At 37.5% G+C, this 13894-nt stretch overlaps 1 protein-coding gene across 3 annotated transcripts; it reads right to left on the bottom strand.

Annotated features, from left to right (window-relative positions):
• Positions 1 to 1624: 1624 nt before the first annotated feature.
• On the bottom strand, positions 1625 to 13824 carry cep44 (centrosomal protein 44). 3 transcript variants are annotated; one of them, XM_030144706.1, is made up of 12 exons: positions 13737 to 13824; positions 13410 to 13507; positions 11711 to 11858; positions 11407 to 11544; positions 10991 to 11068; positions 10513 to 10710; positions 9388 to 9516; positions 8906 to 9004; positions 8767 to 8814; positions 5124 to 5195; positions 2480 to 2517; positions 1625 to 2066 (listed from the first exon to the last, which is right to left on the bottom strand). In XM_030144706.1, exons 2-12 carry the CDS (start codon positions 13499 to 13501, stop codon positions 2006 to 2008), a joined length of 1101 nt encoding a protein of 366 aa, XP_030000566.1. In that variant the 5' UTR covers positions 13502 to 13507; positions 13737 to 13824; the 3' UTR covers positions 1625 to 2005. The 3 variants fall into 3 exon arrangements, with proteins under 3 accessions (XP_030000566.1, XP_030000557.1, XP_030000574.1); XM_030144697.1 differs by having other exon boundaries at positions 8906 to 9007; positions 13737 to 13821; XM_030144714.1 differs by lacking the exon at positions 5124 to 5195 and having other exon boundaries at positions 8906 to 9007; positions 13737 to 13820.
• Between the last annotated feature and the right edge of the window lie 70 nt (positions 13825 to 13894).

Raw genomic sequence — 13894 nt, 5'->3', positions numbered from 1 at the left:
CTGATCCGCCTATGATTGGACCACCAAGACTCCAGCCAGCCAATCAGAGCTCAGAACACCTGTGAAAAGCTCCCCCCTGAGGACTCCACCCTCCTCTTTTCTTGGTCTTCCTGCTGACACCACAGTCCTTTGTGTGAGCCATTTTCTTTTCGTTTGAAGGCTGTTTGGTGTGAGGTTTGGGTCTTAGGTGAGTTTGGGGCGCCCTGTACACTTTTGTGTTTCACGTAGCTTCCTCTTTTGTTTCGCTCACTAGGGTTATTGGCTGGTGCCACCCATGAATGTTTTGAAACTGCAGTTTATAGATAAGTTTAGGTATTCCTTTCACATTTCTTTTTTTTTTTTATATATATATTTAGACGCTCAGTCAGGACCTGTTTTGTTCTATTAATTTCATTTATTTGGCCCAACCTTCAAGTCCCAGCCTCCACCACATTTCTCAGGTCTTTGTGTTTTGTAGCCGCCTGCACTTTGATTTATTAAAGAAATAAATGAAGTAACTACATGACTGGTGTTGACTGCTTCTTTGCTGACTGTCTAGTTACTGTCCAGCTTTTCTGTGACGTAACACACAACAGAACATGAAATGAGCACTAATGGATCACTGCAAAAGACAGAACCATATTATGGACTGGGACACAAATACCACCGATGGATCAGGGAGGCCAAAGAAATCAGAAAAGGGACCTGAGGACCATGAACAGGGATGCCACACCTGGGATGCTGTCCTCTGTGGTTTGCCAGACAGTAGGGGGCAGAGTCGCCCCCTGTTGCCTGGTTAACCAGGATAAAACAGCTGACAACGCATCACAGGAACAAGTGACCCATCTGAGGAAGAACACAGGTTGTAGCTGAAACATGACAAGGTAAAAACAAAAAACTCTTTTTCCATCTGTCTGACAAGTAAAAGGAACTCTGTATAAATAAATAGCCAGCTCAGATATGTGGGGTATTAGGATTCTGTTATTAGATTTTTCTTCAGTTTTGACCTGAAAACTAACAGAATAAAAAAATAGTGAGGTCTGTGGGTCAGATTCTAAAATTATGACCACTTGGCTTATTAGGAGTCTGGTCTAGACCAGATCTAAATGTGAAAGGTCATGAGAGAACTTTTATTATAATTCAGTGCTATATAATTAAATTTGAGTTAAGGTTTACACATGTATGTTGCTATAGAATATAGGTCCAGACGTGTTAGAACTTACATCATACATGACACATTTAATAATCATGGAGTTTTTAATATTAAAAGTAATTACATGTTGAGAATGAAATCTTTCTCTACTCGCTAAAACATACATTCATGGTGTGGAATGACGGACGATTCCTGTCACACATTTATCTCTAGAGTTCAATTTTCTGAGACAAAAAGGCGCATAAATATAAATTCAACTTTCAGAAATCAAACTGTAATAAACAGCATAACATCAACAGGAAACACTTGGAAAATAAATCATACCAACACAATCCACCAACTGAAAACACAGGACTGACTGAAGCCCACAGGAGTAAAACATGAAAGAAGAAATCACAGCAAAATGTTCAAATATTTCTACTGAAAACATTCCTATTATTTATATTTATTATTTATTCAGTCAAGTGTCCCCTCTGATTAAGTGAGGTTTTCCTTAAAGCAACGGAAACAACACACACATTTAAAGGTCATTATTAATTTGGAACCAGCAGAATGGACCTCATGTTAAGACTATTTAACATTCAAACTGCTCTACGCTTGATTTTTGAGGAAATTTGAGAAATTGAAGTGAGGAAATGCGGATATAATCCAAATCAAACCAAGTATAACACATTCACCAGGCACTTTAAATGACATTGTTAAGAGTAATATCTGTGATTGTGCAGAATAATTGTTAAAAATATCAGATTTACTGTAATGATCCATTCATCGTTGCACATGGATTTTCATGGCGTCAGTATTTCCCAGTATGTGTTAGAAGCATCTGCAGCAGTTTCTCTGTTTGTGTGTCTGATAACAGTGGTGTATGTGCGTTTAACTGCAGGCTGCTGGGGTGGTCTGGGTGTTCTTCAGTAGACTGGAGGTGCTCTTCAACCTGAAACACACCAACAAAAACAGCCTGTGGAAGAATATATCAGTACCAGCACCTTATTAATAATTAATACAAATATCTAGGGACTGAAGTTAGTAAATATGTCGTTCCTGTTTGTAACTTCATTTCCCATCACGCAGCATGGTACTGCACTTCCTGTCAACCGAGTAACATGATTGTAAAGCTACTGTATTCCAAAATGAATATCTCCCAAAATATTGGTCCTATCAACTTTGCGAGATATTTAATGTGGAGATGGGACTATTCCTCAACTGTAGGAACCAAACTGGCCAGTTAAAAATGTCTCAGTTTCTCAGAATTGTGCAGACACACACACACACACACACACACACACACACACACCTTCCAGTATTATAATACAGAGAATGAAAAGCACCTTCAGCTCATCAACTTACATATTGGCGATCCTGTCAAGCCTGTCCTTCAGATCCCTCTGGAAAAAAAACATAAGACAGACTGAAAAAATACTGATACTGGTAAAAATATAAACCTGGGCTTGTATTCCTACAGATTCTTAGTGCAGAGTTGCTCCTAGTGCCCAAATTCTAAGAAAATTCTTAGAATCATGTTTTCTTAGAATTTCCCCTAAAAATGCAGGGTAGATCCTAGTAAAGATCAAAGCTATTCCGACAGAATCCTAGAGAGCTCCTAAAGTGAGATCTGTTCAGAGCCAGAAGAGGACTTTTAAGGGGAAGAGGAGTTCCCTAAGCAGAGGACAAAATGGAAGAGGCAGGAGGGAGATTCTCCAAACACTGGATGACAGGGAATAAATTAAACACTACAGATTGGATGGTGCAGGAATCCTGTTTGTGGTTGATCTCATTACAGATGCTCTTACTTCTCCAACCCAACGCCACAATGCAACACCACCCAAATGAAAGTCATCACAACACTGTGGGATTTGACAATAGGGGAAATGCACCAATGCAGCAGTGATGACCTGGGTCTGTCCCAACCCTCCATCTGCAGGGTCACAACCTCCTGAGGACGCTCAGTAATCACAGACACTGATGAAAGCTCAGACACTTTACCCTCGTTAATACTGTACTAGATTGAGTTGAAATGTTCAAAGTTGAAAGTGCAAAAATTACCAGCATGCCAATTAATATGAGCAAATAAATAAAACTATCACTATGTGAATACTGTGCCAGTGGGCCTGATTTTTTTTTTACACATTTTGTGAGATAATTTCAAAGTATAGCTTACTATTCATTGAACAGATATTTTCTTTTATGTGAAATATAATTTAAAATTACAGTCTTCATCAGATTAGATTCTATGAATCAGCTTATCCATTTGAGGGTCCATCCCTTGCCCATTATCACCAAAAGTATAGTTTTTTTCTAGCTTTTAGGATCAACCAATCACAGCTTTTGAAATGACTCATACATTGCAGTGGGGTCGACCACACCTCCTCACTAACAAAGGAATTTCTGTCCATTCCTGCTCAGAGTTCTCTGACAGTGTTCTGGAATCACTCCTAAGCTCAGACTCCTTGCTAGGAATTTTTAGGTGAAGTTAGGAGCTGTGAGAGGATTCTCAGAATCTGTAGGAATACGGACCCAGATATAAGAAAATAATAACAACACATCAGAAACTACAGCCTAAAATGAAAAACCACACACTCACTATCCTCTTTGACTGTACAAAACTTAACTACAAAACTATTTCCTTACAGAAAAATAGATAGAAATTTATTGATCCTTTGAGCAGAGCCCTCAGGAAATTGAGGTTCCAATAGCGAATGTACACATAAGAAATACCACACGAAAACAGCAAAACAATAACTATAAAAAACAGGAGTGAAAAACTGCAATTGCACATTGGATTGTATTAGTAGAAACAAGCGGCAAAGTAGTAGTAATAATAATAATAATAATAATAATAATAATAATAATAATAATAAAAAATATCTAATTGTGTTTTAATATTATAATGTATGCACAATATGTATGTGTGTGTGTGTGTGTATATATATATATATATATATATATATATATATATATATATATATATATATATACATACATACATACATACAGGGTGGGGAAGCAAAATGTACACTGAACATTTAGTTGTTTTTTCTCAGCAGGCACTACGTCAGTTGTTTTGAACCCAAACATATACTGATGTCATAATCATACCTAACACTATTATCCATACCTTTGCAGAAACTTTTGCCCATATGAGTAATCAGGAAAGCAAACGTCAAAGAGTGTGTGATTTGCTGAATGCACTCGTCACACCAAAGGAGATTTCAAAAATAGTTGGAGTGTCCATAAAGACTGTTTCTAATGGAAAGAAGAGAATGACTATGAGCAAAACTATTACCAGAAAGTCTGGAAGATACTATTAAAGAAGAATGGGAGAAGTTGTCACCCCAACATTTGAGGAACACTTGCACAAGTTTCAGGAAGCGTGTGAAGGCAGTTATTGAGAAAGAAGGAGGACACATAGAATAAAAACATTTTCTATTATGGACATTTTCTTGTGGCAAATAAATTCTCATGACTTTCAATAAACTAATTGGTCATACACTGTCTTTCAATCCCTGCCTCAAAATATTGTACATTTTGCTTCCTCACCCTGTGTGTGTGTGTGTGTGTGTGTGTGTATATATATATATATATATATATATATATATATATATATATATATATTAATAATCACAAGATAAAAGTTATAATAAACTGATAACAGTGATAGTAGTCATAACAATGATATACAATATAAATATGTAGGTAATAATAATAATAATAATAATAATAATAATAAGCAGCAGTGAGGGAACTAAATTACCAACAGCGAGAAAACAAACATTGCACACTGGAATAAACAATATTGCACCACGTTATATTTTCTATGAAATATCCTCATTTACCTGAATGCATTGAATTTTAATTAAGAATGCAACTCATTCTGAAAACTATCAGTGCAAAGTTTAAACCAGTACAGCCATTTCCACATGATTATCCTCATCATTAAACTGTTCTGTATGACAGTACACAAGTAAACAGGTCCAACTATTATCAGCCTCACCTGTGAAACATCAGACAATGAACTGGAGATGAAGGAGGACGTGGAGGGGGCACATGGAGGTGGAGGGTTACACTGAGGAGAGGAGGAGGAGGAGACGAGGCGGAGAGGAGAGGAGGAGAAGAGGAGGAGGAGAAGGAGGAGGAGGAGAAGAGAAGAGGAGAGAAGAGGAGAGGAGGAGGAGGAGGAGGAGGGGAGGAGGAGAAGAGAAGAGAAGGAGAGGAGGAGGAGGAGAGGAGTGGAGAGGAGGAGGAGGGGAGGAGGGGAGGAGGAGAGGAGAAGCGAGGAAGAGGAGAAGGAGAGGAGAGGAAGAGAAGAGGAGAGGAGAGAAGGAGAGGAGAGGAGGAGAGGAGTGGAGAGGAGGAGGAGAAGAGGAGAAGCGAGGAAGAGGAGGAGGAGAGGAGGAGAAGAGGAAGAGAAGAGAAGAGGAGAGGAGGAGAAGAGAAGAGGAGAGGAGGAGAAGAGGAAGAGAAGAGGAGAGAAGGAGAGGAGGAGGAGGGGAGGAGGAGAGGAGAAGCGAGGAAGAGGAGGAGGAGAGGAGAGGAGAGGAAGAGAAGAGGAGAGGAGAGAAGGAGAGGAGGAGAGGAGTGGAGAGGAGGAGGAGAAGAGGAGAAGCGAGGAAGAGGAGGAGGAGAGGAGGAGAAGAGGAAGAGAAGAGAAGAGAAGAGGAGAGGAGGAGAAGAGAAGAGAAGAGGAGGAGAAGAGGAAGAGAAGAGGAGAGAAGGAGAGGAGGAGGAGTGGAGAGGAGGAGGAGAGGAGAGGAGAAGAGGAAGAGGAAGAGAAGAGAAGAGAAGAGAAGAGAAGAGAAGAGAAGAGAAGAGAAGAGAAGAGAAGAGAAGAGAAGAGAAGAGAAGAGAAGAGAAGAGAAGAGAAAAAGGTGTCTTTAATGGTATGATGACCTTCATAATTTTTGGTTTTCTCACATGATTCTTCAGAAGTATGAACAGTTGAAGTCCAGATCCAAAGACATGACGGTAAAAGTGTGACAAGGATCCTGGTCAGGACAGGGTGTCAGATCTAAATGTGGACGGAGCCTTCTGTATAAAGGGCTGTGAGCTCTTAAACTGAAATTCAATGGCAGGTTTATCCTCTTTTCCAAAAACCCATAAGACTAAATACAACCAGAGCTGTCCCCATCTCAGCAAATTATACTATTGTATGTATTTTAGTAAATCTATCTCATTAACTGTAGAGTATTGTTTGTATATTGTGTGTAAGAGATCATATTTCATTTGTCTCAGAGCATAATCACTCAAGTCATCCACTATATGGACGAAAGTATGTGGACACGTTGAATTCAGGTGTTTCTTTTTTAACAGGGATCTGGGATACAAAACAATGACTAATGTCAGGATATAGTTTTATATTGGGAAAAATATCATTGTACTGGTTAGTTTGGCTTAAATTGTTATCTTTGCTTCTAAAATGACAGGGACGGTTTTTACTTAATTTCTCTCAACACTGATTTTTTCTTTTTTATCCTTGACTCTGATGTTAAATGTTCCACCTAATAATTTTCTTCCACAACAAACCATCTACTTTCTTCACATTTCACTGAGGAAGAAAAATCTCCCATTAATCTTTAAGAAAATACTGAAGTTTATAAACTATACGGACAAAAATACAGGGACGCATTATGTCTACAGCTGTAAGATGTCCTGTTCATGCGGAACTGAGATAGAAACATTCATAGCTATCACAATATAAAACTACATTAGTACATTTATCATTATTGTTTTGTATCCCAGACCCCTGTTAGGAAAGAAACATCTGAATTCAACATGTCCACGTAGCGTATGACTTTGGCAATTATGCTATGAGGCTAACGATATGGTACGCCCAACAATGCACAAGAATTAAAAAATAGTAACACCTATTTTCTCTGTGCATCACAACATTTCAACTGCACTGTAGCTATTAGATAACAGAGAGTATGAAGTGTCAGAGGAAGAGGACAAAAAACTTGATCTACCAGTGGATTCACATTGACACTGCTGTTAAACATTGTGAGCTATGGACAATGAGTCAGGATACAAATATGAGAGGCAGTTGAAACGAGCCTCCTTTGTGTTCTCTTCAGCTCACCCTCATGAAACAGCTCACACACATCCAGAAGTCGAGGGGATAATCTGGGGTTTTTGGGACTTTGTGGCTCTACTACAACAGAACAAGACAGTTCTAAAAGACTAGACATGTCCAACAACTTGTACTGATGTGAGACGTTCAGGCTACGTTCAGACAGCAGGTCTTAATGCAAAATCTGGATTTTTTTTGTGAAACCCTATTTTTTGTATGCTTGTTCATATTACAAATTAAATGCGAATTCTATCGGTTCTCAGTATGAACTGAATGCGACCCTGAAGTGACCCGCATGTGCAAAAGAGGTCCTGACGTAATACATGACCACGCAGCATGCACTGTGTTTATGGAAGTAAATATGGAGGCATCTCGTATCGGTGTGTGCGTGGCACTGATAAAGTTTCTCTATAACTGAAGTCAGCACCAATACAGTCAAATAATTTTAAGTAGAAGATTAAAAAGAGCAGAGCCAGGTTATTTGCTCTGGCCTTTTGTGGTGCAATGGCTGCTACGTCAGTTCACATTTTTATTTACAAATCATTTAAAATACATATACAAGTTGTATTCCTAATTTCCAGCAAGATATAATTTTGTAAAAAGGGTAACCCCAGAAGCTATCCATAACTTATAAATGGGGCCCCAAGACATTAAGCTAAACAGTACAATTTATGAAAACAATCCCTATTTCTAACTAAGCTAAAACCTAACCCTTGCTCTAAGAACGACCTAAGGTCATTCCAATAAATACAGACAGTATAGAATTTAGACAGTGCCTACACATCAGCACATCAGGCACATGAGGCAAAAAAAAAAAAAAAAAAAAAAAAAAACCACAGGCTTAAATTAAACATATTTCAGAAGCAGTTTTTGTTTTAATTGCTTTTTAAATATGGACAGAGATGCAGACTCTTATGGTGCTCTTAATCTTATTCCAAGTCTGCGGACTAAGACTTGAGCATTTCAGTTTCCGTTTTTTCCTCTTATGTGATGTTTTTCTCTCGTGCCGTGTACATGAGTGAATAGACTGGAACGAGATGACAGAGTCTGTCATTTAGTCTAAATATTACCTTATATGTCTGTACAACAGAGTATTTGGATGTAGAGTCAGTAGTGGTGGGATAGTGATGTTAGCGGCTTCACTGACACAGACTTCATTCATAATTTTCGAATGACGAGAAGAACATTTAAATACATCTGTGACCGCCTCTCCGTAACACTCTCACAACAAGACACTCCTCTCCGGCGACCTATATCTGTTCACAAGTGTGTTGCCATCGGGCTGTACTGGCAATTCAATGACGTAAAGGTCAGATAAATGTGACCTGGCCATGCAGACTGACGTTGCATTGAAAAATATCCGATATGTATTGGATTTAGGACCACATATAAAAGTGGCCTGGGTTGGATTTGAAAAAATTGGATTTGTGCCATTCAAACTGTCTTTAACAGGTCAGATACAGGTCAAATAGCAGCAAAAAAAAAATAAAAAAAAATTCGGATTTTGGGGCCACATTTGGCTGCAGTCTGAACGTAGCCTTAAACGGTGGCAAGAGACAGGACATCTTACCTTATGAAATTCCTCTTCTTCAACTTCCTTAGTGAAAGTTTTCTGACCCTAAATTGAGATAAATAAAGGTCCAGGACAATCAGACTGTACTAGGCCTACCTTAATGGAACAGAATATTTTGTTGTGAGTATCATCATACCTGTGTACTCCTTAGCTCCAGTTTAGTTTCCAACAACAGGACTCGACTCTGCAGATTTTCCCATGTCTCTCTGGATATGGTGATGACCTGTTCTTCGATCTGCTGGAGAAAAAGAAAGTAATACAGTATTATCAAAGTAGTAGCTTATCAATGATGTGTTTTACAAAAGTGGTTGATTTTGTGCAGGCTAATAACCTGAAATCCCCAACTTTGGGCACTGTTACTTTACATAACAATTATACAAGATTTCACCATCTTCTACGACCAGTAGCAGTTCATGAATGGTTTGATTTTTATTGGTGATCCATATCATGTCAGCTGTGGTTTGTTTAATTTCTACCACATTAAAAAAAAGATGCTTCTAAATAGAAACGGCAACATCATTGCAAAAAGGATGCACTACAACTGAACAAGATATTGCGCTGAGCTTTTTTTCCAGTTTAAAACAGTAAAAATAAATAAATGTGATACATAAAGTCAACCTTGTCTTTGTTCCTCCATCTTTCGAGTTCCTCCAGGCGCTTCTCCATGATGCTCAATCTGTCTAGCCCAGAAAAAACACTCTCTAGTTGGGTTTCTAGAGCCGACAGCCTTTCTTCCACTTCTACAGACTACAAAAACAGGAAGACAATGACATACTGTATAAGCACATCATCATTTATACTACAAGCAAAGCAGTTTATAGCATATGATGACTCTTATGTGTGGAATGTACACAGCAGGGAACCTGTGACAGGAGACGGTACAGGTAGAAGTGATAAATTCCCTGCCACAGTGAGGCTCCTAGCCAATACAAAATAAACTGGGCATAGTGCAATATAATGTATGTGTACATGTACATGTGTATATGTATGTATATGCATGTGTGTATGTACATATGAGCTTGTTGTAGACTGACTACCTCCTTGCGGTGTATTTATTTATTTATTTCATTTTATTGTCTCCTGGGTCGGTTTTTATGCGCTTTTATTGGTTCTTATGCACTTTTATATATACATATTTATAGATGTACATGGACTTTTTTACAGAACTATGTGTTTTTTCTAGTATCCTTTATCTGACTCCCTGAACAACTGCAAAAAATTTCCTATGTGTATATGTATGCACAAATGGCAAATAAAATTTTTGGAATCTTTTATAAATAAAACCTAACCTCAGGCAGAAAAGGAGCATGTCTTAACATAAAAAAAATAAATATGTATAGCATTTTCTGCTTTACAATAACAGCAATTGTCAGATAACAATTGTTTGGTGTTTTTTCTTACTGGACTGAATAATTCATTATTGTGTTCATGAGATGGTTCCACTGTTGCCCAGAATTATGAATAGAAGAGTCACTAAATCTGCCTTTTCACATTCCTGAACAATCCACATGCTGGAAAATGCTCTGCTATTGTGGGTCAAAGACAACATTTTCATACATTTTGAGACTAAACACAGAGTCACTTGTATGGATACAGACAGAGGAATGATGAAACATCTAAATACTTTTTCTAGATTATGTATATTCTCTGTGGCAGAGGTGGAAGACAGTTAGGAATACGATATATTTTGCTTTGAAAGTTAAACTTAAATCACACTGGTCTGTGTATTCAGGTGCTTCTTACATGTGGATTATCAGCTTTGTCCTCTTCTTCTGTTGTGTCCGTGATCCCATGTTCAGGAGAATCAGAGGAGTGTGTGTCCATGTGGGAAGCATAGGTGTCAAGTTGGGATGGGAGAGTTTCCTTATGGGAGGAGTTTGTTGTGGGGAGAGTGCAAGGGTTTTCTATGTGATTCACAACAACATAGGTCATGCTAGGTAACTGAAACACAAAAAAGCACAAAAAAACAGAAGTAAAGAAAAGTAATATGAATCTACCCAATCACATATGTATCACTGACCAGTTGTCTCCTAGCTGTATTTCATCTTAAGATCCTTAGGTCTTGGTCATGCTGACTGAATCACTGAATCTACTTAAGACACGGCTGTTTCTGTGGCAAATAAGTGAAATTTCTGTCCAGTTTCTAGATCAGTTAGTGATGTTAAGCACAACAGCACGTGTTTGTTTAGATCAATGAAAAAATATTTCACATCATACTTACTGCTTTATCTGGATCAGACAGAGGTGGATGTGTTTCTAATCTCCCATCCTTGTGTGCAACAGGACATCTGACTTTAGGCTGCTCACACAAACATATATACTTCAATCAGACACCTGATTGTTGTTGATATCAGGAGTAATGTTAAGCTCTTTGGAAATCGAATAATGTTCAATGGTTTAACCAACTGCACAGAGCGTAAATACAGCAGCAAACTGATCAATATACAGTGGAGGTTATTGACTTTGCAATGTAGGAATATAGCATCAGTTCAAATTTGCCTCAATGAAAACAAAAGCAAAAGAAAAAATGACAAAGTTAAATTTACTAGTTTATCATGAGTACAGTTTTTCACATGTGTATTGGTGTGTGTACTGAGTAAGTGTTGAATCCTGAGGTTAATCAGACACTAGTTTTACCTTCTTCAGTTGATTATGTCTCTGCAGAACCAAGTTGATGATATCACAGACAACAGAGATTTTCCTTTGGGAGAATCCCCACTGGAGGAATTGCTGCTTGGTTAATATGGGTTTATATTGGAAGATGTCTCGTAGTATCTATGAATGCACACAAATATACATATTAGACAACTGAAATTAAAAAAAAAAAATAGACAAATAAACTAAACTATGTTATGCAATCATTAATGGGTGAGATTAAAGCACCAAAGTTCCTCAAAAGAGAATGAAAATGTTAGGAAATAGAGCTTGTTAGGCTATTTACCTTATACACTGTTTCAGTGAATCGGAGGTCGGTTTTGCCAGTCAGTTCCAGTCCAGCTGCCACTAGTTGCTCAGAAAATTGCGGAGAGAATGAAGTGAAAGAGTAGCTGACTATTGGGAGAAAAGCAGAGGGATCTCCCTTTGAAAGACTGCAGATGAGAGAGAGAGAGCAATGACAACTGTGAGGATGACTGGAACTAATTTACAAAATCACAGTGGTAAAAGAGATTATCTGGAATTAGTGGCTGTGTGGTATAACAATAACAAAAACATGTGATACAGAAAAACATCTATTGTTTCAGACTATGTTCTATTATTTATTTATAGAGTTGCAAATCACATTCTTTGGTGCAGTGTTTTTATTGTTTAGATGGTGCTTTGTGTTCCTGGATGAAGGTGTGTGAGCCTATGTAAACTGTTTGGGAAATAGGTGTGTCCGTGTTATATAAACTATGGGTATTTATACACCAAGTTTAAAGAAAATTTACTACATTGGGACATGTTTTGACATTTGAAAATTAAATTATCTATATTAGGATCTGATTCATCAGTCTGGGATGAATACCATTTAATACGTTTATAAGAGGTTTATATACTGAGCCATCTCATATTGGAATATGTTTCCTCCAGGAATGATGTTAATAAGTAATCGTGTTGTTTTTAAAACAAATCTTAAGAAATCTGTAATTAATAATGAAACAATGCTAACTGAACGTAACTATGTTTTTTTCTGTCTATGTGCTCTGTAAATGTAAAAACTGTAATACGAGGGCTGTTCAATAAGTTCATGGCCTCACCCAGAAATACTGGTTGTTATAATACAGGATGTTACATTCTTTCGTGATGGGATAGTGATGCTTGAACATCGATGGACCAAGTGCATTGCTGTAAATGGAGATTATGTTGAAAAATAAAATATAAATTATCAGTCTGTCTTGTTCTGTTCTGGGTGAGGCCATGAACTTATTGAACGGCCCTCGTACTTTAATATTGGGAATGGACCCAGGAAGAATAGTCCCTACTTTGGTAGAGACTAATGGGGATCCTTAAATAAACAAAAACACACTGGAAAAAAATCAAAATCTTACCAAGTGTATTTTCTCATTTCTAGTCCAAATACCTCACCACACTTCAAATAAGACACAATCACCTAAAGAGTAACTTTTCAGTGAGATATAAGAACTTATTTTTCGACAATAGATCTTGAAAATCTTATTTCAAGAAATCTTACCAAGATCATTTTCACTTGTTCCATTGGCAGATTTTTTTGCTTGAATTAAACAAAATTATCTTGAATTAAGCAAAAAAAAAAAAAAAAAAAAAATCTGCCAACGGAACAAGTGAAAATGATCTTGGTAAGATTTCTTGAAATAAGATTTTCAAGATCTATTTTCTGAAAATAAGTTCTTATATCTCACCGAAAAATTACTCTTTAAGTGATTATGTTTTATTTAAAGTGTGGTGAGATATTTGGACTAGAAATGAGGAAAAATACACTTGGTAAGAGTTTGATTTTTTTTCCAGTGTAACAGCCTATATTATGTGTTAAACAGCTTAAGTAGGCTAAATATAAAACTTCACAACTTTTCTAACAGTGATCCATCCACAAAGTCTGCGTCTTTAGGAAGGCAGTCCTGCAGAATAATCACCCACCACATAACCACTGTATGTTTTTTCTATTTACACTGTTCATGTCCTACCCAGTGTAGTCGACATGCCCTGGAAACTTTATCACACGAAGCAGAGTTTCCAGTTTCCGAAGACCACCTTGCACATCTCCTGTAGAGAGCATTTTTATCTGAAAATACAACAGACAGAAATACGTCTTGATAATAGTATTAATTGAAGGTTAAGACAGACTTCCTTGTCATTTTTTTATGCTAACTAAAATATAGCCACACCAAAAACGTCAGTTAGCTAGCGTACATCACAACCACGATCACATAACATAAAAAAACTAAACTATACTGCAGCCACAACGGTTACAAAGTTATGCCACGTTGGCATATCAATAAACACTACTTTACTTTGTGTCCATAAAACTGTAGTTAGTCGTTTTTTTGCTAGTAGCTGCTCATTTCGTCGTAGGTTTTGTTTGTGCCGGGTTTTCCAGCAGCTGCGCGTGATTGGCTTTTACACCAACGTCCGTATACGTATCTAAAGAAATGACGTCATGACGCAGTAC

This window comes from Sphaeramia orbicularis, chromosome 1 (assembly GCF_902148855.1).
Source record: "Sphaeramia orbicularis chromosome 1, fSphaOr1.1, whole genome shotgun sequence".
Taxonomy (NCBI): domain Eukaryota; kingdom Metazoa; phylum Chordata; class Actinopteri; order Kurtiformes; family Apogonidae; genus Sphaeramia; species Sphaeramia orbicularis.
The sequence above is the reverse complement of the archived record's forward strand: the minus strand, read 5'-3'. Positions and strand labels throughout refer to the sequence as shown.